This window comes from Ciconia boyciana, chromosome 3 (genome assembly GCF_034638445.1).
Source record: "Ciconia boyciana chromosome 3, ASM3463844v1, whole genome shotgun sequence".
Classification (NCBI taxonomy): Eukaryota; Metazoa; Chordata; class Aves; order Ciconiiformes; family Ciconiidae; genus Ciconia; species Ciconia boyciana.
Window position 1 is genome coordinate 117,020,382 of NC_132936.1, and position 25,048 is coordinate 117,045,429.

Consider the following 25,048-nt stretch of genomic DNA (forward strand, 5'->3'; position numbering starts at 1 on the left):
CAATGCATTGCAGCGTCTTATGCAGAACAAGTGTGCGATCGCTGTGGTCCATCGTTGCGCCGTGTGTATTTCAGAAATTAAATTTAAATCTATAGGACATTAAAGGCGCACTCCCCACCAAGTGCTGCACGACACACAGCCATTACAGGCATGGCTCTGGGCGGGGAGGCGATGCAGCAGCCTGCTCTGTTTCAAAGCTCTCTTTATTAATTTTTCCCTCTTGAGTGTACAAAAACCTATGCATTGCAGCCCATTTGCTCTCTTCAACCTGCAAAGCAGAAAGAAGTCTCCTTCAAATATACTCAGGGAAAGGTGCCGATTCAGATAAAGTGCCAAAATGGGGTGGGAGTTTTTCTGGTGCGATCAAAATTGCCCGTCATGCAGCTGAAATTCAGCAGGATTTTGTCTCGTAGGGGAAAATGGCTGACCAACAGTGAGCACAAACATTTTATTTGTGTAAATGCATAATTTTTGTTAATAAAATACTTCTAATGTCTTGTGGTTTGGTTTTTTTTTTTTAATACTGTGCTTTTATTTTCAGTCCATTCATCATATAAATTCGTCGTACAAAACCAATTTCAAGAAACTCTCTGGCTTTGGGTTGCAACCACCCAATGCTCCCAAAAAAAGATCAAGCTTAACCCACATGCGTGCCTACAGTAGAGCACAAAAAAATCTGCGTCTGTACACGCTGCACCTGATCAAATGGTGGGAAGAAAGATGTGCAACGATGCTTGCCCCTCTCTTCACCATCACAAAAAAACTAGAGGGCTGAAACAGGTTACATTACCTTCTCAGTGCATTTTCTCTTCGTGGTTAGAGGCTGCAGATTAAAATCTGGACTCCAATGGAATGATGTTTAAGAGGCTCCGCGTCTTTTTTCAAGGCAAAATAATGGTTATTCAACTAAGATGATATATCTAGATATGAAAATTGAGAGCATTCTTCGAAAAATGCTGCCGACTGTGAAAGGCTGCTCTTTCACAGAGGTATCCTGAGTGAAGATTTTATCTGCTGGTATCTCAATAGGACGGTTTTCAGAGCCTTAAGTGGAAATTCAAATCTGCTTCCAGGCGAAGATTGTTAAAATATATAATGCACCGAGAATTACAGACTTTCCCCTGAGAAGTTTATCGATTCATCCAATAACCCCCGCCCCCAAATTTTCCAGCATTGCTTTTGTATGGTAAATGGGGATCCGCAATTACTCCCTTTTTTAATGTCTTTGAACGACACGATGAAAACGTCACCACATTGCCCTCCATAAGCAAACATGGGGCAGTTTGTGCACAGACACATTCGTGCTAACCCAGAAATAATTTGGAGGTCTAAGGGCAGCACTTTTCATAAGCCTAGTGCTTCATCTTCTGCTGGTCGCCAGATCCAGGGATAGCTGGAATTTCATTGAAGGACTTTCTGTGAACTTTGCCACCTCAGTGAGGTTTCCCTTTCTTTGCTTTGGTGGCGAAGGGGTCCCACGCTTGGTCACACCAGCCCAAAGTGCACGACTTTGAGAGACCCGCTGTCTCCGGTCTCCTGCAGGGGGAAAGACAGGCAGGATCAGGCAGGCTGCGTGAGGAATGGAAACCTTGCATGGTTATTGGAAACACCATCCCAATCCAGGGAGAAGAGACAATTGCAGACTTTGTCCCAGTTTGGCCTGGGAATGGAGGATGCAGCCCTAAACCGGTGGAGACTGCTGCATCATGCAAGGTAAGGCACCTCTCCCCTTTTTTTCAAGCCCCTTTGCAACCCTCCTCCCCTGCTGCTCTTGGGGAACCAGGGGCTGCAGCTCCAGCGACAGCTCATGGTGTTCCCTGCAGTGGACACAGGGTTGGGATGCGAGGGGCTGGAGCCGAAGCTCCACCCGCCTTTGAGCCTCCTTCCCAGTTGCCTGGAAGCTTATTGGCAAAAGTGAAACTTTACATTTTTGTTACCTTTTAATTAAAACATACTGCAAACACCACAAGACTGGGTTAACGCCAGCAGGTAGTGAGCCAGGTTTTCAAAGTTATGCGAGGATGGCATTTTGCATTCCTCATACAATGCAAATATGTGATTTAAGTACAAATCCCCTTTCTGTGCTTGGTGCCTGTGCAGGGTGGAAACCCCAGCCCTCTGGTTTTGCAAAGGATGGGGAGAATATGCGCCACAAATAGAGGTTATTTCATAGCATGGGCTAGCGTGCCTGCAAAATGCATGAAATACTTTGCCTTGGAAAGTGCTGTAGTCTGGTGAGTCATTGCTTTCTTTTGAATTACAGATGAGTAGCCAGCCCTTCACGATGCAAAGAAAAAACTAGGTGTGGAGCTGAAAACAAAGGGAAATGTGTGTTTGTCCTGTCTTGGAGGGCAAGACACGCTGGCTGGCATAGGAAAGGGGTGTGCTCAGCCCCAGGAGGTGGCTGTCAGGGCTATGTCAGGCTGCGGCAGCACTGGCAAGGGCGGATGGGACTCACGTGAGTGACTCTCTGCTCCTTGACTTCAGGAAAGAGGAAACAAAATTCCCCTAACTCTTGCAGCTTCATAAGGAACCTTTACCAGAGCAGCAGCTCCATCTCATGGCATGTGCATTTCACCACAAAGATAGAGATCACCCTCTGAAACAGCATTCCAGTGTACAACGTCCCTACCTCAAGGTGGAGGGAGCAGTAAAAGTGTGATGGCTCAAAAAAAGCACTCTATGGACATTGAGCTTTGTTTCCAGCCCATCGCTTGCCACAACCCTTGCAGGGAGATGGCGGGGGGTGGCCCTGCCACAATACCACCCCCTGTTAATTCTTGGAGGCGGTTTGAAGATGATGAGAAAGTGTCCCCGACATCCCATCTGAACCAGTGCTTGCATCTCAGACCCCATCGAGTTATTCCAGTGTTGAAACTCGAAGCACGGCTTCACCGCTGAGACTGCTGCTTAGGCAGGTGTCTTCAAGGAGGTGATGAGTTGCCTTACTCAGCAGCAGCCCTCATAGGGGGGCTGTGCTTTGGTTTTTGGGTGGCTGCAAGCTTTCTGTGGGCTCTCCTTGCTCTCTGAATAGCACTTGTTGGAGGCTCCAAAAAATATGAAAGATTATTCAGCAGCGGAGCCACAGCAGTGAAGCCTTGAGGAACATCAGCGGCTCAAGGTAAGGGGTAGCTCTTTTTTCCCTAGAGCTGTGTCAGTGCCTGATGCAGAGGGGTTTCTGCTGGTGCTTGCTCTAGGGACAAAGGGAATAGGTGGGAAGGTGAATGCAGGCTGGAGAAAAAAACCCACATAATGTTTGACCATTTAGAGTTCAAGGCTGTTTGGGTAGGTCCCTGTTGTTCAAGGCTCAGGGTCCTGAGTGCATCAGACAGGTATCTGACCTGGGTTTTGTGATTGGTGATTTGTGCTTCTGTCTGGGGAGAGGTTAACAATAACCCAGCTCTGCAGATCTACGTAGTTGCTTTTTTAAAAAATACTTTTTAAAAAACCTATTTGCAAACCTCTCTGGTCACACTAAAGCAGACTTGGCGGTGTTGTGTGCAAAGTCTGTGATGTGGCATCAAGCTTGTAGAGGTGTTTAATGTTAATCAAAGGCTGAGGAGCGATAATGACTGGAACCCTCTTCTGACATCTGCATCTTTTCTGATGTAGTACCCCAGCAATAAAAGAAGCTGTAATCATTTGATGAGAGTTGATTTTCATAGTGCAGGAAGAGGGCTGTCCAGGAACAGGGGAAGCCAGCATTGCAGTGCTGCTGCCTATGGTAATGAGCAGCTAGCCATCCAGAGTAGGAAAACATGAATATCCTGACAGGAGAGCATCCGCTTGTGCCCTGGAGAGTTCAGATTGTGGGCTTTGCATGGTAATGATGTGGTCCCACTCTGGCAGGCGAAGTGAGGAGTGGTATGGGAAGGCACACCCTGTAATTGAAAAGCCACTAAGCCATCTCGGACCTGCAGGGATAGCAGGATGGAGGCAGTGGTTTGCTCCGTCTCCCCAGGTCTGAGGCAGATCGGAGGATCCCTTTAGTCTCCTGGAGCGGGAAATACAGAGAAACCTCTTCCCCACGCTGCCGTATTGCTCCCAGGAGGCTATGTTTTTTCTCCTGGGGATTATCTCAAGGGCATGATGAAGGTAGGAAAGGACGAGAGTGGGAGAGAGAGGAATAAATGAAGGAGCCATGGGGAACTATTTTAAACACCTGTTTTTTCAGGTGGAGACTGACCGATTCCGGGCTGCAGGAATGGTTATGTGGAAGGACATGCCTGTTGTTAGGATCCGTAAGTACTGCTCCTTTTCACTGGAAACGCCTTGTTTCCCTTGGATAGCATCATACAGAACCTTTCTGGCTGATATAGGTATTTAGCTAAGTGATAATATATTAAAACAACCATTTGGTAGTCATAAGGCACCATTGGCTTCAGCATCTCCAAGTGCTGTAAATAAGATCAGCCTCCAGCCCAGAAATGACAGAGCAGTTGGATTCATGTTTTCCAAAGGGCCTTGTTTGTACCAAGGTTGGTGACCAGGGCGTTTGGAGGCTTAATTTTGCTTAGCTAAGGCTAGGTGCTGCTAAATGGAGACTCTTTGAACCAACCTACATAGTTTGCTCAAGGTTATCAAATCCCAGAATAACGCAGGCCAGGAGGGACCTCTGGAGATCACCCTGCTCAAAGCAGCAAGAGTAGGCTGAGTCTCGAGCAGCATGGCCCTCGAGGCTACCCCCATCCCATCTCCAGCCTTTCCTGGAAGACAGAACTGAACATGAACACCAAATCCTGACCCCACCAAATATTGTGGATGGGATGCTCACTTCTCATTTGCTACTCCCCTGTTGCTTGAAGAGCCATACCCAACCGAGCCATGCAAAGGGCAAGAAAAACTGCAGCTTATCCTCGCTCCTCCAGCAACTACCTATGCCATCCCCACCTTTGTCTCCAGTGATGGGATCCTCTGGCCACCACTGGTCCCAAGCAGGCTTGGCAAAGCCACGTGGTCTGCTTTTGTCTTACCTGCGAGCTGAGACCTCTGTGGCAGCCCTCACCCATCATCATCCACGTACCAAAGGGCTGCAGCAGGGATACACATGCCCTGTGCTAGTGCAAAGCCACTGGTACTGCTGGGGGGGGGATGCAGGCAGCCCCTGCAGTAGCACAGTCTTGCCTCTGAGTTGCCTCTTGCATGCTGTAGGGCTAAAGCTTTCCTCTAGAAAACAAATCTTGTTCAACTGCTTGAGCATTGTTTGGCTGTGTGACAGCCAGCTGCTCTGGCACATGACTGGGAACATTTTGTTGCACGATCTTTACAGTTTCAGGGAGGAGAAGCTTCCTCATAGCTGAGAGCGGCAGCAAGCAAGGAAGACGCACATTATGATGTACCTACAAAAGACAGGGTCTGTGTCGGATATGTCCCCACTGAGGCCTCCATAGCCATGAGAAGTGGGGATAGGTCACTTCTGGCTTCAGCCTTTTGCCAATGAACTGGTGAAGGAGGGCAAAGAGAAATCCTCCGGCTTGCAGCTGCAGAGATCTTCCTGCAGAATTGACTGTGCAAGAAGGGCTGGGTTTTGGGTGTGCTACCCTTGCATGGCACCAAGCCCAGTATTGTGAGGGCTCCCTCTGAAGCAACGTGCGGGAAGTGGTGGTGGAGGGATGCCAGCCCGGGGGAGCAGGAGGGTGAAAGCGGGACCTCAGGGACGAGCTGTCCATCAAATGCTGGCACTGATGCAGCTGGCTGGTGGTGGTGTCCAGGTGTAGAGCTGCTGCTGGTGGGTTTGGGTTGGATTTGGGATGGGTTGAACTAAAGCCACTGGTCAGTCCAGCTAGAAAGGAGCTGCTCTGATTTGCTGGGTGCTGGTTCCTGCGTTGGTACCCAGCTGCTGCAAGACTTCTTAATTTCCACACGCCATTAAAAGTCAGTACAGAACAGCGTTGGAAATGTATTCCCAGAAGTGCAAAGCTAGTACATGGATGGCTCTTCTACTCCAAAAAGCCTGGCGTGCACAACAGGCTCCCTCTTACCCAGCAAGTCGTTTCCCTCTGCAGCCCAAGCGCCTGTCAGAGCTGCTGCCTCCAACAGCACTGCATCTCCCTTCCCTTGGTCCTGTGAGAAGCAGAGCGGCTCAGCAAGGATGGAGGTGTCCCACTGTCCTGTGCACAAGCAGCTCTGCAATGTGTGGTGAAATCAGAGCACCTCCACCGGGGTTGCAGAAGTCACACTTCGACCCACCCGCTTTTAGCAATGGTGACCGCTTCGTTGCAGTAACTTTTTGGAACCAAAGGATTCTTTAACCGCTCCCTTGTGTAAGTCCTTAATGATGTGACGGCGAAGTTTTGTTCTTTGTATCACTCCCATTATACAGAGTTTGTACTTGTGGATTTTATTGTGATAGTCTAGAGCTTTCAAATGAACTTCTCAGTTTCAGCCACTTATGTGGGGACAAGGAGCATCTTATACACAGCTCAGGGAAGGAGCAGTTAACTGCTGGATAACCCAGCTGCAAACCCAGAAATCCCACCAATGCCTCCAGACCATCACTGCTGCTATATTTTACTTTACTCTGTATCCTGAGACCACTGAAGCCATCAAAAGGCCACTGGGGACATCCCTTTGAGTACAGGGATTTCCCGCTGGCGCGACCCCGGCACGGCAAACTCTGTCACCTGCTCCCCAGCCTTTCCCCATCCTCCACCCAGTGAAAATGTGCAGGGGCCCGCAGGAGGCTGCAGAGGTGGGGCCGGCGTGTGTTGTTCTCCAGTGCTTCGGGACTGGTAGAACAGCTCTTAGAGCACAATTTTACTTGGCACAGGCTGGTTTTGTAATGAAAGAAATAAATAAGTACCATCCTGCTCCACTGGGAGGTTGAAGAGTTTCCTTTTTTTTTTTTAATGATCTGTTTGTACCGAGGCCAAGCATTGAATACTTCAGCCTCAAAAATAAAAGTTTCAACAAGAACTGTAATTAGAAGGAGGCTAAAATACAGGCACTCTTGTGCCTTTATCCATGCTGCCACGAGACAGCTTGTATTTTATTTTATTTTATTTTATTTTATTTTATTTTATTTTATTTTTTCCTTTAAAGTAGAACTGAAGGAGTGTGTTGGTGCTGCACGCTGCTGACTCATCAGCTCTGGAGACAGGATTGCCCTATGTATGTGCTCTATATGCACCCCCATCGACACGCAACCACCTGGGGCACCAAACCAGGCTGGGAGGTAATGTCCCCGCAGGAGATGGAGATAGCTGAAGGATTTGGGGGACAGAGTAGGGTCTCCCTGCCCATGTGGAGGTCTTCTCCTCCTCTCCTGCCCTGGTGAGCTTCTCGTGGGCTGGAAGTGCGCAAGCGCCCAAGCCAACGCAGGAGAGGGAGGAGGACATAGGACTGGAGGCTGTTGTGGGAGGGGAGGGGGGAAGAGCCGGTCCACCTTTTTTGGCAGCACCTTGCAGTTAAATCAGCTTAAAGCAATCATGAAACCATAGGCTAGTATTTCACTCCTCTTTACTGTGGTCTCGCTCTTGAAAGTGCCAATATGCGCGCTGGCTAGTTTATGTAAGATGAACGTGGATGGAGGACAATAAATTCTTTCTTAGGTCCCATCCAACAGGCATTGGATAATAATAATTTTTGACTTTTATGTGCTGCGCTCAATTCAAAGCTGCAGATGAAGCCCCACTCTAGCAGCGCGGTATAGGAGCATTTCTACCAATTTCAGTAAGAGCCCTGCAGGCAGACAGCTTGCAGGGACAGGCTCAGGGAGTTTCAGGAAGCTGCAAAATAGAGTAAATAATAATAAGCAGAAATAAAAAAATAAATCAGAAATGTGTTACCTGCTCTGTAGGAACTGCTTTCAAATTTCCTTAAAAAAAAAAAAAAAAAGAAAAGAAGATCACCATGTTATTTACATTACATTGAACTCACTGAAAAACCCAAACAAACAAGAGTACGGTATTAGGTAACTCACTTTTTTGATAGGACACAGCTATTTCATACCCTGTTATTCAATGGATGAATTAAAATATTTAATATATTGCTTATACAAGTCTATACATGTAGTATACGTATATACCCTCAAAATGCTACACCAAGTTAAAGCAACCATGATTTTTGCGGATAGGGCAGTGTGGAGACACAAGGCCAGCGACAGATCGGGGTTCCCACACCGTCCTGGCTCAGTGGGGAGCTGTTGCAGGAGTGGGATGCATGTGTTGTCACTGAGACGTGGCTGCAGCACACCTCTCTACCTGTATCAGGTAGCTGTAGGGTGGCGGAGCTCAGTGTGGGCTGCCTGCCCAAGCACTCATCTTGTGTCTCAGGAGGGTTTTTCAGCCTGTGTACTGTCAGGTTGCTGCTGGAGGTGCTTGAGGATGAGGCTTCGTGTTACAGCTTGAGCCGAATTAACAGCTGCCAACATCAAAAAGAAGTCCTGCTGCAGGCAATGTGCTTCTGCCCCTCACTTGGTGCTGTCTGTGGTGTCCTCTGATCCCCAGGCAATGCAGTTCAGCTCAGGGGATGGACAAAAGCCCACAGGAAAGAAAACAAATAGATTTTTTTGCTTGGGTTAATATGCTGGCAGCCCCCTGTGTGATCCCATAAACGTGGGCGGAAGAAGGTGGTGAGGGGGAAGCAGGACCTTCCTGTTTCGATGGTGGCAAGCTGCTAGTTCAGCTTCACTGTAACGTGGAAGCGCACCTGTAGCTGGCTTGTTTGAAACTATCTATTTCAGTTGTGGCTATAGGACCCACAGTTACACCTCGACTTTCCGTGTCAGTGTGCCTGGAGACTGGCTCAGTTCCTACACACCTGTCAGTACAGTGATGGGACACCTGGACAAGGCAGAAGATAAAAAATAATCCCTGTCTCACCCCTTGTGCAAATACTCTTACATATCCTTGCCTGCCTGCCTTTACAGGATGACTCTTTAACCGTGACTTTCTCGTGCTGGATGTGACTTCCTCTATTATACTGTTGCACTACTTTGAATCTGCTACGATGGAGATGATACTGAATACTGCCGAAGCAAGATGGCTGCATCCATTTACTCCAGAAACCCCCTGCAGAAGTAGTGTAAAATGCTGCTTTACAAGCCATGTAAAGGATGAAGCGCTGCTGCTGGAGGACCTGGCCATTGCACACTGAATAACAGAGCAACAATGACTGAATCTAATAAACACTTTGTCTGTCTTTGTTAAATCATGAATAGCATTGCAAGATAAGGAGATTCATATGATCAGATGATTTATTCTACATCGTGAGAGCTGGTAGCTGAGTCCTGATGCCTCTCCTGCTAGGTATACACAAACCAAGCTCATGCTGCAATGCCACTGCCTTATTTTTCTTCCTAGATCCAAGTTCTTTTTCAAGATAGCAACCACCATCTTTTCTAGCTTCATCCCCTTGTGCATATTTGAAAGTGACTCATTCACTTACCTTCCTGGCTGCTGGAAAAGGATTTCCCCATTGGGGAGGCGGCACGGCCATCCGCTCCAGGCTTACGCTCGGTGTCCTCTGCCTGTCTGCGGCTGGTGGGTCTTTGAAAACAAAACAGAAGCGATAGGAGGGGAGGGAGCAAGGACTGAAGAGTTGGAGAGACACTGCATAGCACAGCAAAGCTGTTTTATTTCTTTTCTATCTTTTAAAGTACACAGCAGCCTGTGTAATTCCCTGGCTACAAACTGTAGCTCTTTTTTATCAGATGCCAGTACGTTTGTTGACCGAGTGTCACTAGGATCACTCATTTGGCCGTGCAGCCACTCCAGCACCAAAGATGTGGTAATTCAAAATTTTTGTCATTCAAAGATGGGTGTAAAGCTGGTGTTTTTTGGAGGAGTTAAGGTTTTGTTAAGCAGGACAGGCTGGCACTGCAGCAGTCCTGCACAGAGGCGGTCGGGCGGATGCCAGGACAGGAGGATGTCAGACCCAAAAGGCAGATTTTTGCAGTTAAACCCTGTCTCCACACCACCCCTATCACTGAAATCCAAGTCATGAAGGAGCTGCAGGGAGGAAAATGTCAGCTATGTGTTATGGAAAATGCAGATGGATTTTTTTTTCTTTTTTTTTTTGGTTTTGCTAGTCTCAGTTTCTTCACTCATCATTAATCTCTGTTTACGTAGGTGTGTGGAAAGGCAATCCATTCCAGAGGCAGTGGAACTGGAAATTTGGAGGTTATCTTGTGCTATCTCAGCTTGCTGACTCGCCGCTCATCCCGCCGTCTGTAAACTGCCAAGTGCCCGGTGAAGTCCAAAGGAGTGCTGCCTTAGGCAAGAATGAGTCAAACAGAGAAAATAAAATAAATCTCTCAAGCCAGGCCAACTGGGATCCCCTTTGGGGGAATTCTCCTCATTTGGGTGGATTTTCCCCCTCCATGGACATAGTCATGTTTGACTCAAGTACTGTTTTACTCGAGGGTGGCTTTCAGGTATGACAGCAGTGTAGTTGTGAGAATGAAAACGTGAATGCTTTTGTGCAGCATCCAATTTGTTAACTGCCACAGTGCGAGATCTCACTCAGCTTTGATAATACAAATAATACATTCCAGGCATAAAAAGCCCTTTATTACTGATGAGAATGTAAATAATTAAAGAAAAAGCTCAGATTTTCCCTGCGCCTTTGTCTTCACACTACCAGTCGGGCAATAGCTATGCAAGCAGCTGGGCATCTGTAAAGCAACTAAAAGCAACTCTCCCCATCAGCTTTCCTGAGACATTTTTAAGCTGCAGTAATGCAACTCTCCCATCATGCTAAGCTTTATTGGTTTAGCAAAAGAAACTAAGAAACTTCATTGGAGACCAGATTATGTTGGTTGCAAAAACAGAGGGATTCTTCTGCTCTTCAACCCCATTATCTCCTCCGTAGTGTCTTGATCAGCTTTCTTACACACAGCCTCGGATTCTGCTGAGACCTGCAAATTGCTTTTTTGGCTGCCAAATTGCCATAACCGTTCTATTTTTATGTTCTAAAAGAGCTTAAACCCCTCCATCCTCTTTGGACGTGTCTTTAAAATTGACCAGTATTGGGAGGATTTCATGTATATCCGAAGGCTTAGAAGAAGATGTTACTTCTACCGAGCTTCTAGTTTTACACTCAACAGACATGAAAAGCCCAGCGGGGATAAAAGGAACTTAACCAGTTCTGTCTAATGCATATAAATCTACCTAAGAGCTCAAGGCTCTGGAAGTACTCAATGCGTTACATTTATCTGAGTCTAAGATACAGAAGTGGGTCTTCAGCCCACATGCCACATGTCCCATTTTGATGCCAAGTTAATATGAATTAAGAGACTGAGATGAATAAACAAGGTCAGTCTGGGCTGGGCCAAGTTGAATCAATGTAAAAGAATTGTCAGTATTTTCTGTCAGCAGCGCTGGTTTATCTTGGCTTGGGATTCTCGGCGCTATAGATTATAAAATGTTTTCAGTGGAACAGTTGGCAGACATTTTATTGATTTTTCTTTGTTTTGTGAATGCTGGAAAAATTTCCATTAAGTATACACGCTGCTCATGTGATGAAGCCAAATTGCTTTTTCAAACTTTTCTTTCTTCAAGTGAACTAACGCGGTAATACGTTAGCAATCTAATTTAATCAAGAGGATCTTTGTCTGAAATCAAGAGGCCACAGAGTGCACCTTGATGTGTCTCGAGTACTTATGGGCTAATAAGAGTTAATTTTGTATTTTCAAGGTGCTGTACGCACGTTGACTAATTAATTTGCCCAACACCCCTTTGAAGTTGTTAACATACTATCTCAGTTTTACAGATGTAGAAATTGAGAGTGCGACTTCACACAGAGCCACGTATATTTGCCCGCTGTCGCATTCTCGATGCATGTGAAGCTCCTGTTGCCTTCACTGGGGCTGAGCAACAGCGAAAAATGAGAAGGAAGGCTGCAGCAACTGGGCAGGATTAGCACTGCTGAGCTGCTGGATCCCACCTGTGTGATGAATTTCCTACACCACACCACATCCCTGCAGCACGCCTCTTAATAGAGTTACTTTGGAACTGAAAATTGCTAGGACAGATAGAGCAGCTTGTAGGATTACGTGTGGACCCGTGGCAGACCGTATTTCTCAGTCTATATTCCTGTGATTTTAAGACCAGGTTTGCCTTCTGGTGAAAGAGAACTTTTGAAAAATATAATTGACGGTGGATGAACAAACAGAAGTGCCATAACAGTGATGAATGCTTATTTTGTTTAATTGCATGAAACAATGGAGTAAGAGTAAGAAATCCGTTTAATTTTTTTTTTTTTACATGACATACAAAAGGGGATGCAGTGAGATAACTCTAATTCTCTTTACACTGATTTAATGACCAACATATACAGATATGAAAGACTGTCATGCAGTTTTCTCTTAATGCTTCCTGAGGTTTGGTCAGTGATGCTACCGATTCAAAATGTACAAACATGCTTCTGAGTTTAAATAAAAACCTTGTAGAGCAGTAGAAATACATGTATTTTTAAGTACATAAGCAACAGGAAAGTTTTATGATAAAAATCACTGTGATGATATATACTTTTGCCTTCTATTCTAATCACTTGTATTAAAACAAGAGATATCCTAATTAAATTAGGAGTATTTCTGGTTTGGGGGATGGGGACAAGGTAGATGGATAATAAGCTAAAAAAAACCCCAACCCAGCTTCACACACATCCTGACACTACCAACAAATGCAAGATATTCAAACCCGCTTGCATTATGGTAAGGAAACAGAATGACACACTGATGGGGAGGAAACCCACACCGCAGTTACCAATAGCAATGGCAGAGGAGTGAGTGCAGCCATAGCTCTGTGTTGACTCTTATGTGCTGGACTCTGGCACGGTTGCAGGCACTCACTGGCTGACTCATCCAGAAATAAGCTGTCCCACAGAGAGTCAATCAATTTCTTTAATGTGTTGCCAAGAGGATCAGTACGTTACCTTGGTCCTCTGAACAACAGCGTCCATACCTTCTGAAAATACTTTCCTTTTTTACAAGCAGCAAAAGGGTTATGTTGAGTTTCCATAAATAGATAACAAGAATAATGAGAGAAAGGACAAGAATTGCTAGGCTATAACATATCTGATACTTGGAGGCACAGAATGGCAATGGTCAATGGCAAACATAAGCCAGAGATGAGAGCTTTGTCTTGTAAAATTATTCACTGGACTGTGCATCATTGGTGGTATTTAACTGCCTGTTCATGGTAGAGTGAAAGAAACCATGCACCAAATAAAATGCCTCCGTCTGGAGCCTCCTGAAATCTTTATTGCTCATAACTTACTCAGTGTGTGTGCATGGTTCAGAAAGTTTACTACAGTCCTCCACTGACAGCAACACTATTGCTACTTTCATAAAATGTCATGGAGTTAAGCTGATTTTCTCTGTCTGTAAAACATACTTTAGCCTCAAACTAAGTTCTCTGCTTTCTGACTGTTAAGGCAAGAAGAGAAACCAGATTTTGCTTAGAATGAGTTCTCAGAAAAATAAACCCTTGAGACTATTTTATGAACGATCATTTTGGTTCCAGCCTTTTCTGTCCTTTTTCTGTCCCCGTCTCCATCCCAGGCTATGGCTTTCCTTGTTAGGCAGAGCAGCACAGGAGATGATGACATAAAGAGTTAACTAAGTGATTTGTTCATCATGCAGCCTGAAAACTGGGCTTCTGTTACACATATGCAGATGTTAGGCTTCCTGAAGGGCATCAGTAACAAGGTTTATTAAGTTAAGTTAAACAGAAACATCTTCTGCTACTCTTCACAGGGCCCTTGCCCAGGGCTTCTGGCTAGGTGTAAATCATGAGATATGCTTCAGCTGTTCCAAAACAAAGGTTCTGTCAAAGCTGAAATTCAGGAAAGAAAGAAGCCTGGGTATGTGCTGGAGAAGATCTTCCAGAAACTTGGGTGAGATAGATATAGATTTTGGACAGTATCTGGGTCTGACAGGGGTGGTAGTGTTAGAAATGCTGTAATGTAGGTCAATTGATTTCATGGGTTTGGTGTGACTAGCTGTTACAAAGACGTAAAGTCAACGCAGACAACAAAAGACTCTGGGAAAGAAGAAAGAGCAGCCATTGAGTATTCTTGCTAAACACCTGCAAAGTCCCGTTGTGCTGTCTTACAGACATTAGGGGAACCACTGCTACCCCGAAGATAGCAGAGCCTGGGAGTACTGTCATGTACACTTGAATTCATGCAGGCCAAGCAGACATGAGTGGTGCTACTGGCTTTGTGTGACTTGCAATTCACTTGTACAGATAAGGTTGTGGGGTTTCTATTGCAAGACTAATGACACTGAGGCTTGACTTGCAATGAACAGATTGATTTTAGGTTGCAAGGGAGCTCTGGAGGTCATCCAGCCCAATCCTCTTCTCAGAGCAGATTCAACTGTTAAGTTAGATCCAACTTCAAGGTTGCTTTGGCTCAGGTCTGTGACCCAGTGGGGACTTGTGATGGATAACAGCAGAAATGAACCATCAGCACTGGCAATCATCTGGAAGGTCAGAAAGAGAGCAGCAGTACGTCCCCTCATGTTAAACTTGGAGCAACGCTCAGGAGTCCAGATCTGAGCTGACTCTTGTCGCATCACCAGAAAGAACTGTATTTGCTGTAGGACGTCACGGTATGCCAATATGCAGGGGAATGAAGCAAACAAAAGGTATAGACTAACCTTGCTCCACAGACTACAAATCAAGTCCTCAGAGACAATATCTCATGGATTTAAATGATGCTGAGGAGGTAAATCAACAAGTTGCCTACAGTAATACATATAAAGTGTGGCTGAAGTGACTTGGCCAAGACAGGAGGCTGTATTGTGTATGGCGTTAGGGAACAGAGAAGAATAGTAGTAAATCTATTACAAAAATGGAATTTTCTTCTTTTGTTTTTCTTGAGGGGAAAGACTTCAGAAGTAAATAGGAAATGATTCAGGATGTACATTTATCTCACTGGTGAGCAGAATACACAAACACCAAAGACTAGCGTTGAACAGCATGAGAAATGGAGAAAGTCAATAATGAAGCAAAAAATGACCAAGCTAACGAACAATGAAGGGCCTTTACAGGAGGGAGAATGTGTCCTGATTATTGATTTTGAAACTGCAGGTAGTGGTTGGAGCCTGGGAAGAAGTGGACAGTGGAAATGTCAGATATGAATTTGTGATGTGGGAAATCAGTTAGAATAATAATGTTGCTGTGCACTTACTAAATTGCTCAGCTGCAAGCACTATACAGCTGCAATTTCATAAACCTCACTGCGTTTTAGTAAGGTGGTGTTGTCACCATTTTTTGAGTGAATTCACTGAGGCAGAAGAAAGCAAATATGATTTAATTTTGGGTTCACATGTTGGATCAATTTAAAGAAATTTTCTCAAGTGCTGCATAACCATCTACCCATTATAAACTATGTCCTCTGCCAATGTCTCAGATTAGGCAGCCAAATCTCTAGTATAGAATAGAATAAATAGACTATTTCAGTCAGAAGGAACCTACAATGATCATCTTGTCCAACTGCCTGACCAGTTCAGGGCTGACCAAAAGTTAAAGCACGTTGTTAAGGGCATTGTCCAAATGCCTCTTAAACACTGACAGGCTTGGGGCATCAACCACCTCTCTAGGGAGCCTGTTCCAGTGTTTGACCACCCTCTCAGTAAAGAAATGCTTCCTAATGCCCAGCCTAAACCTCCCCTGGCACAGCTTTGAACCATTCCCACACGTCCTATCACTGGATACCAGGGAGAAGAGATCAGCACCTCCCTCTCCACTTCTCCTCCTTAGGAAGTTGTAGAGAGCAATGAGGTTGCCCCGCAGCCTCCTTTTCTCCAAACTAGACAAGCCCAAAGTCCTCAGCCGCTCCTCATAGGACATGCACTCCAGCCCTTTCACCAGCTTTGTTGCCCTCCTCTGGACTCATTCAAGGACCTTCACATCCTTCTTAAACTGTGGCGCCCACAACTGCACGCAGTACTCAAGGTGAGGCCACACCAATGCTGAATACAGCGGGATAATCACCTCTTTTGACTGGCTGGTTATACTGTGTTTGATGCACCCCAGGATGCGGTTTGCCCTCTTGGCTGCCAGGGCATGCTGCTGACTCATATTGAGCCTGCTGTCAACCAGCACCCCCAGATCCCTTACTGCAGGACTGTTCTCCAGCCACTCCTCTCCCACTTGTGCCTGGGATTACTCCATCCTAGGTGCAGAATCCAGCATTTCAACTTGTTAAATTTCATCGCATTAATCATAGCCCAATGCTCCAGTCTTGGCCAGAGAGATGAGACATTGCAATGACTGCAAACTGACAACGTCCCTACTTATGTAGGCTCCTAACACTCAAAACCTTCCTTTCTTTATACAAATTTCTTCAGATGAAGAAGTCTGATGCAGACGTGGCAGCAGATGTATTATAGAAAACAAACTCTGTGAAACTGGAGGTAAAACACAAGCCACAGTTATGTGCTTGTAACCATCTGTGGGTTTTTTTAAGCACAGAGAAGAGGTTGTTGGAGTCACCTGTGCCTCAGCAGGTGACCTTCCCAGCCAGTTGGCGTTGTCACAGGGAGTGCCTCTAAAACTCAAATTCATGTTGGCAGGCTTCAAGTGGCTGTGGCAGCCAGGGGAGCCGTGAGAAGTTTTCTTCCACAGCTCCGCAAGAGGCAACCAAAAACTCCAGGCTCTCCTGGGGGAGGTCAGCTGCAAGCACCGGGTGTCAGCAGGTGGAGGAGCTGGTCGCGTGGGTGGGGAGCTTGCTTTATACTCACCAACCTGGCAAGAGGCAAACAAAAGCCTTGGGAAATCCCAGCAGTTTATGCAGCTCTGGTGATTGCCAGGAGCCACTCGTGAGGCTCAGCAACTTTTGGTGACCCACCTGGGCAGGCACAGGCAAACGTGGTCAAGCTTGGGAGCCCAGGAGTAGGAGTAAAGTTGAACTCTGCAATCTCTCTCCCAAGACGCCTGACAAAGGCAGACGTGGGACTGCCAGAGACATGTGAGTCATAGCAACCTCCGAAAGGGAAAGGGTGAGCTGAAGGGAGGATAGCATGTTTATACCTTGGGATCAGAGGCATGTTGGGATTAGTCTCTGCTCTAGTGCTCTGTTAAAGGAGCTCCTTTTATTGGAGCACTTGGAAAGTCCTCTGTAGTCAATACAGTCTCCAGCATGATCTTACTGTCTTTATTATTTGCCCATATCAATACGGTGCTATTTCCATCCCAAAAGTTAAGACAGAATAATTGTGCACTATATTTTCAAAAGCAGGCCCCATCTCCAAATCCATTGGATATCTCTGAAAGCTCTAGACAGTGTTCTGTATCGTAAAAGTTGTAGCCTATGTATAAAATAAATATTTCACTAGTGGTGTGCAGCTGGTATAATGGATATTATATCTAATACTGCAAAAGCTCAATCTCTTCATGTGAGGAAAGAGAGAAAACTAGGTAATACACAGATTTCCAGAAGGAGAAAGAAATGTGTTTCTTGCCCACACAAAGAGTGTTCAGCACAGTTATATACAAACGGTTAGGATGATTTGTCAATGTTGAAGTTCAACATTGTACTCACACTAGATTTACTAAAAGAGTTCCTACATACAGTAGGCATAGAAAATAAAAATAAGTGCATCTATATAGTCACTGGGAACAAATAACTGTTTATTTTCTATCAATAATGCATGAAGAAAAATAAGAGAAATAAATGCTTTTTTAATCTTTGCAGAAGAGCTCTTTCATTCTAATTTCCCCATCCGTTGCAAGGTGGTGTGCCGGTTCACAAGCAATGAAAGCACTGAAAAAAAATCAGTCGTCAGATCTGTTGTTTCTCTCATAATAGGGAAGTTCCAGGTTTTAATCAACTTTGGAAGAAGGGCACTCTCAAAAGATCATTCCAGGCATTTTGATCACAGGCTAGTGATGAGCTTACAGAAATCTGTAAAGATCATGTTAGGTTTTTAAAAGTTCTGTTTACCACCTATAACTGCTCATTCGCTGCATTTCCATTGCTGTATTTTTCTCTTCTGCATATTCATCAAGGAAGGCTGCATTTGCCCAAATGGTTTAATTTGAAAATGGTTGTGCTAGTGCATGTTAAACGCTTGCAAACTGTCTAAGTTTCTGGAGATTGCTCTGTGTCCATGCCATGTCCTTCTGGCTTCCAAGCTTTTCTTAGTTCCTGCTTAGTGTCTTAATGTTTTATTGTGTTTACAGTCATGATACAGATGACTGAGGTTGTCAGGAAAGTTCAGAATATCAAACACACATTTCAAAAGTATTTAATTGTTCCCCCCTCCCTTCTATTTTCTCTTATGGAAATACAGGATTTTCCTTGGCCTTACAAAACATCTTTGATAGATATACAAGTTGCCCGTGTGCCCTTGCCATGTGCTCACCTGCGGGAGCAGCTCTGTGCTGGTGGTCTGATGGCTGAACTGGGAGCAGGCGGGTCATGCTCTCCTCTGTGCTCTGAAGATGGGTCAATGACAGCTTCGCGAGATAGGTCTTCTTCGTCTGACTGCCCCAGAAGTTCTGTTAAGATGAATCAAGATATATCAGGCTTACTTAATTTAAAAGTACCAATCAAGTTGCCAACTGTTTGCCTTAGATGTCAATAAGGACAAGGGTGTCCTCTCTTGTCATGGATCAAATCAAATGGAAAACCATACGCTTATAGAACTTCCACCCTTGACTTTTCCCCCTGAAAAAGAGGCCAAGTAGCTAACGACTGGCAACAATAACACATCCAAGAGTTTTTGGAAGGGAGGGAGTGAGCATGTGTTGGCTTTAGTTAGCAAGGAGGAAATGCCTTCTCTAAATTGTCAGCTACAGAAGGTCTAGCTGGCTGCCAAAGACTGCTGCGTGTGAGTATTTCACTGTTGCCATACGGCTCAAAGTCTTATCAATTGGCCTGTTCCCCCACAAGGGTATGTGTGACTCCTTCCTTTAAAAATAAAGACTTTCCTTAGCTTTGTTTCAAAATATTTTGGTTCCCAATCAAGACCTGAAGTCTTCAAGTAGGTGAAGGAGGGGCCTCCAATTCCCAAGTTCCAGTCTGAGCCCTTTGGGGAAAGAAATTGTTTGAAAATACCCAACCACTTAAAAATATAGAGGAGGAATTGCATATTCTAGGTGTGAGACTTAAAATAAATACATAAAAAATTTAATCAAACCCCAGGCTAGCAGAGTTTGGATTAAGGAAAAAAATCCTGTTACAGATAAAGACTTTAAAAGATTTTTCTCAAAATCGTAAGACCCTTTTGCATTTTTTCTTTTTTAATCCTGTTTTTCTCCCCTTGTTCTCTGCCTTCCCGGATCCTGTATAAGCTAATCTGCACGATACCCATGGCAACACCATGGGGCAGTGCGAAGAATATAATGCTCTTGCGAGCATTGCCATACTGCTAGTTTACATTTTGGCCAGAGACCCAGAATGCTCACCGGCTTAGGAGGGCAAATCTACTTGTAAGTGTTTCTGAATCTCCAAGTCCTAAAAAGTTAATGCCGTAAGATTGCTGCAGACTATTTCTTCTCTTCATGCTACCTAAATATTATTAGCATCTGTCGTGTGAGAGAGGGTGAAGTGTGGCAACCAATTTGGCTTTCTCGGGTAACTGATATTCTCTGCCTGTGTGGCCATTTCCCACACATAGAGCAATGTGGGGAATCGCTGAAAGCAACCAACTTGGTCAGGGGCAACACACCTCCAAGCATGCACACCACATTACAATAAAGGAGCTAAACTGGCCGTGGTGCGATTTCTCCTCTACCTTGAATAAAAAATCCAAAGATAAAAAAAGGAGGGGAGAAAAAAGGTGTACGAGCAATGCTCTACATCTAGGAAACTCAACTCAAGGGCAAGTAAATACATTTCTCTGGAGATCTCTTCTTGGAGCCTGTTGCAGAGTGAGCAGCCAAGAGAAGGAGGGGAGCAATATGGAGAACTTAAAAAGGCGCAGGAGAAACTGCTTTTGATATGTGTGAAGAGCTCTGGAAAAGGGCTTAAACAAAATTCCTGTTGATGTGTGTGTAGGCAAAATCTACCGCAGCTCTCGTGGGACAAACTTTGACAGCCTCTTCTTGGGAAGACAGCTCTCACTGCCATGCTTCCACCTGTGAACCGAGTCTTTGGTCCTGAAGAGCCTCCCTCTTCACTTGGCCTTAGCTTTTAAGGAGGGAAATGTTAAACCTTTTAGTTTTCTAAATGTCAAAGCTAAGACATACAGTGTGAGTCATGATGGTGTAATTAATCTTTTTTTTCCTCTTTTTTTCTTTTTCCACCTACTCAGAAATGTTTAAGGCCTACATAACTTACCCCTCTGAACTTACAAACTTTCACAAGTATACGATGTCCATGGCTTCTCCTTAGACATCACTCCTGAGGTTGACCTAGCTCCAAGGAGCAGTGGCATTTCAGAACGTAAAACCTTGAGACATGCCAAGAGGAGTGTGTATTGAGAAAGGAAACAAAACAGGATTGGGTCAGCTTTGTCTGGATCTCTTTCCATCATACTATTAATTTGCATTTTCTCGTACCTGCTGAGAACCAGATCTGAATAAATCACAGCCCTCTCATGTCAATCACTTCAGTGTAACTCACGCATGTGCTCTGGGTGGGACCTAGCAGTTTTGTAATGTGGAGTGGGCTACAGTTTGGATGTGTCCAGTCCTCGTGTGGCATATTTCTAATATATGAACGCTATAAGCAATTATAACCATGGCCACCGACTTTGATATTTTGCGCTGTGTATGCAGCACAGCTACACCTTGTTTAGTAATGCTACTGGATCCATAGGAACCTCATGGAAAACAGAGCAGTCTGTCATATGCAAGCACGCATGTAGCCAAAATTGGGGGATGAGGGGGGTTCTTACCCCAGGAGTGCAAATATATTTCTTTGCACTTTCATATCTAAATTAAATACCTGAAACTGACCTCAAGTTACGAGTATTGAACCTATTCTAGTCTGAGTATACAGCTGCAGTGTTGCAGTAGAACATTAGATAGGATCAGATGCCAGGAGTGGTTCAAAGCCACAAAAACATCAGATATGAGCTCTAGAGTAAAGAAATAAACATTTTTGTTGTGGGACATTGGACTATGTTCCCTGTGAGAAGTGCTACAGCAGGAAGAACAGATGCGCAAGGAACACTGTTTAAACAACACAGCCCTTCCCAAACCAGAGGCAACATATCCCACGTTTAATTAAAAAGGGAAGGATTTTGGCAACAACGCCATAGAGCTGGGAGAAGGTGGTGGTCCTCACATCTAGATGAGGGCTCTGGCTAGGATTTGGTGCTTAATAAATGCTTGCCTTTGTGCTAGCATCACAAGTTGCACCTAAGATTTCGTATTCAGGTAATCTAGGATCTTCCTTTGGCTTATTGCAAAATAAACTCTTGCTGTTTTTAATTCTAACGTAGTATTTGCTTATCATGTTAGGATCTGGGGATTTGAATCTGAATTTGAATTTTAAAAACTTGAGAGTTGGTATCACGGCTAACGTTTCATCACTAAAGTCATTTATCAGATGCAATAATATGAATTATATTGTGTCTTTATCTACAAAATCCCATTTGTCATGATCAATATTAGGATAATGTTGTACACATACAACTGCACAATGCACATTCTGCATTTCCAAAATCTGCTGATAGCTGCTATTGCTATATCTAGTGCCTGTCTGAAATAGCCAAATACGTTTCTTTACAAGTCCACTAAAAGTTTTCCTACGCTTTAATGAGCAGGATGCTCTCTGAAGACCGTATGCAGGTGATGAGATCTCATGTCTTCCCTGCTCATATATGTGTCATTATTTAACCGTATCTATTCTCTTTTGGATCTGTGTCTACAAATCAGAAGCTGTTTCCATTCTCCAGTACCCTTCACTGGACTTTCAGGGATAAAAATGCATTTCAAAATGTGCAATCCTATGGTAAACTGAAAATCTTCTTTTAATATTGTTTGCAAAATTGACAGCTCTACTTAACAGAAGCCATTAAATTATTTACAAAATAGGAGCTCTTCTTGTAAAAATATGGCCTTTTTTGGGCATGAAAAATAAACTAGTTGATAAGCAAGAGATAAGCCATTTGACTTCTTCTTTGTGTGCCCAGCATGGTATGCAGAGCCAATTCTGTACAATCTGATGTTTACAGAGCAATCGTAATGTACGACCTCCTTAGGCAACAGGGACACAAGAAGCCTTTAAAATGCTGAAGCAAGCATTTAATCAGAACTCTTCATGCTGATCTTTGAAAAATTCAATAAGTTCAAAAAATGTAACTCCTTCTAAGGATAAAATATCAGTTTTTTGCTTCAGGAGTTGCAAGTATATCCCAATAAACTCCCAGTGAACCACACAGACTTCAGACATACTGCTCTTTTTTTTTAAAAAAAAGTAAATAGTAGAGTTTTTCTGAAAGAAACAAATCAAGGGTCTGAAGAAATGCAAATGGTTAAGCAAAGCGAGTGCTGTAAAACAGTATAGTTTAGTAATAACCCAAACAATCACACTTTTTTTTTAGGCATTTAAACAAATTCTTTTTTTTACCTGAATAGCTATTCCCATGTGAATAAGTTCATATCTCCTTTTATTATGCATTAACTTATTTTTTTATTTATTTTAATTTTTTATTTTGACCTGTTGAAATCATGCTTTTGTGAGTTTTTGGGTTTTTGTGGGGTTTTTTTAAGGCAAATAACTGCTGCAGGAGGCAGATTGAGCATGATCTCACGCATTATCAGGTTGCTCCACCTTAACTCTACCCCAGGTTTTCTCAAACTACATGAAGGTATTTCTAAAGCCACTGGGTAAAACTCTTTTAGTACCAAAATTAGTGGGAACTTCCATTGGTGACTTGAGTGTGGTCAGCTCTTTTTTCTGGCTACAATTGTTTTCCTTGAAAACATCTTTCTAAATAAACAGATTCTAATAAAACTGTTTAATTTCGACAAATTCCTGCAGGGAAACCACACAGCTTTGTTTGTATGTGTGGAAAAATATAACTCTAAACTTCTCTGCTTCTTTTAGTCTAGTTTTCCATGGCTTCTTATTTTTAGATTATTTTTGTGCTGTTTTGTTAATTCCCAGTGCTGACATGTTTTCATTTGACAAATATAAATTGTTGAAATACTGTTTTTATAGTGCTTTCAAAACCCATTGAGAACAGCTGCTATTGCTGAGAGAGCTGGAAAAGGTATATTAAATCAGAATATCTCCCATCTGTGTTGTAATTTAACAATTTGATACCTGAGAAGATAAGGCACTTCAATCACTACTAAGTAGAAGCAACCCTTAATGGTAGCGTAACGTGTCATTATTTCACTAGTTGGATATTAGGCATATTAGCAGCAGCAAAACTGCTTCAGTGGGTGTGCCAGGAAATTTAAGAATTAAAATTAAAGTTATGTGATAAAACTAAAGAAGTAGTTAACATTTATAAACAACTCCTCTTTTTTTTTGTAGCGTAGATGGTTATATTTCACTTAGCAGTCTTCTGCAGCTTGCAGTGAAACCTGGCTTTAAAACTTTCTGCAAATGGAAATGCCAAGCCTTTACTAGCTCTGGCTGAGATTTCAATCTCTACTACTCATTTGCTCTGCTAGAATCATACACAAAATTAAGCTAACCACTATATAGGCTGAATAGTTCATTTTGTATCTCCCTGGAGCCTAAGTAATCAGGTTCTTTAGGAACCACCCTAACAGTGCCAATATTATTTAATTTAAAAAGAAAAGGTGTGTCTTACAGGGTGATCCAGATGTGGTAGTACCAAGCTGTGATGGGTCGCCAGCTGAAAGAGACTGAATAACCCAGGATTTGCTTCAGTTCCAGGCCCTTTCACTTCAAAGGCTTGACTAGTGTCCCAGCAATAGAGATCTTGCACCTCTAGATTTTATCGGTTTCCCGAACCATGTGAAGTTTGCCTTGTAATCTTGGCAGCGGGCAAGCGGCTCTCCTCTTGGCTGTCAATGCATGTTAACAAGCTGGAGTGCCAAGACAAAAGATGAGCAACCTAAGGCTGCTATTGCTCAGTAATTACAGCAGGCACAGGAGGGAGGACATTCCTGGTGACTAGGCATTTTCTTTGTTTGGTAAGTGGTACTTTAGACCAGGTCTTTTTTTTTCTTTTTTTCATTTTAAATTACTATCTAGAAATACCTGTTCTAAAAGAAAGCTGGGCAAAAGCTGCTGGTGAGCAGAGACATTCCCATTGTTTGGGGTGAAGGCTGCAGCAGTGGAAATGTGGGTGCATGCTCCAGAGCATCTCAGCAAAAGCATTCAGGGAACACCTGATTATTCTTAAGTGATGCTCTAGAGACTCCACAGAGGCAAGCCCCAACCCACAATGGGCAAAGCAGGCGCTGCTGAACTTGCGTGTTCCTTCAGCTGCTCTTCGTGACACCGGTGTATGGGGCACACCCTCTGCTTGGCACTTCCAGCCCAAGGACTGAATGTCTCTGCTCCCGGCTTCTGCCCTCCAGGCATCCAGAGCAGGGAGATGTGCCGGCCAGACCGGAGGCAGGTAGGCTCAGGGGAGAAGAAAACCATTTCAGGGGATTAATTGAAAGAGAAATACATCTGCAAACACAAGATGCAGAATGGAAGCCTGCAAATAAAGCTGCCAGCTGGAAGCTGGCCAAACTGATAAAGCAGAAAAGAAACTGAGGGTTAAATGTTTTGGATGCTGAAGGCTTGGAGTTCAAAGAGGAGCTCAAGGAAACTCCCAGCCACCAAGTCCATACAAAGAGGCTCTAGGCAAACACAAGCCTTCTGCAGGACAGCTTTGTCCCAAACAGAGTTTCCGAAAGGGAATAGTTCAGACGAATGGTTAAGGGATATCTTTTGGCACCTGGGAGCCAAAAGTGCAAGGGAATACGATGCCCACAGGTGAGCTATGGCTGAGGGGCAGAAGGAGTTGCGTTCCACAGGAAATGGATGAGAAGTGCATCTGCCCACATTGGGTTGAAAGAATAATGTGTAGCTGCGGATGTATTTTCATTGCTTGGTAGAAAGAGGCAGAAGGAAGCTGCTCCTCCAGGCCAGGAGGTGAGGGAAACCAGGGTAAGGCTGGAGGTCACTCTGCCTTCCCTGGAGCATCAGGTCCTGTCCACGTCAGGAGGGG

The 25,048-nt window shown here is 44.2% G+C and overlaps 1 protein-coding gene across 1 annotated transcript in view; it reads right to left on the reverse strand.

Moving 5' to 3' along the window:
• Window positions 1–1,355: 1,355 nt before the first annotated feature.
• The window catches only part of WDPCP (WD repeat containing planar cell polarity effector), a 160,333-nt gene continuing 136,640 nt past the window's right edge, over window positions 1,356–25,048 (reverse strand). Inside the window, exons 16-19 of the mRNA XM_072857743.1 lie at window positions 18,317–18,452; window positions 9,388–9,488; window positions 7,788–7,816; window positions 1,356–1,536 (exon numbers count right to left, since the gene is read on the reverse strand). Of these exons, the coding sequence (XP_072713844.1) occupies window positions 1,486–1,536; window positions 7,788–7,816; window positions 9,388–9,488; window positions 18,317–18,452 (317 nt within the window). The 3' untranslated portion in view covers window positions 1,356–1,485. The remainder of the gene's footprint in view (window positions 1,537–7,787; window positions 7,817–9,387; window positions 9,489–18,316; window positions 18,453–25,048) is intronic.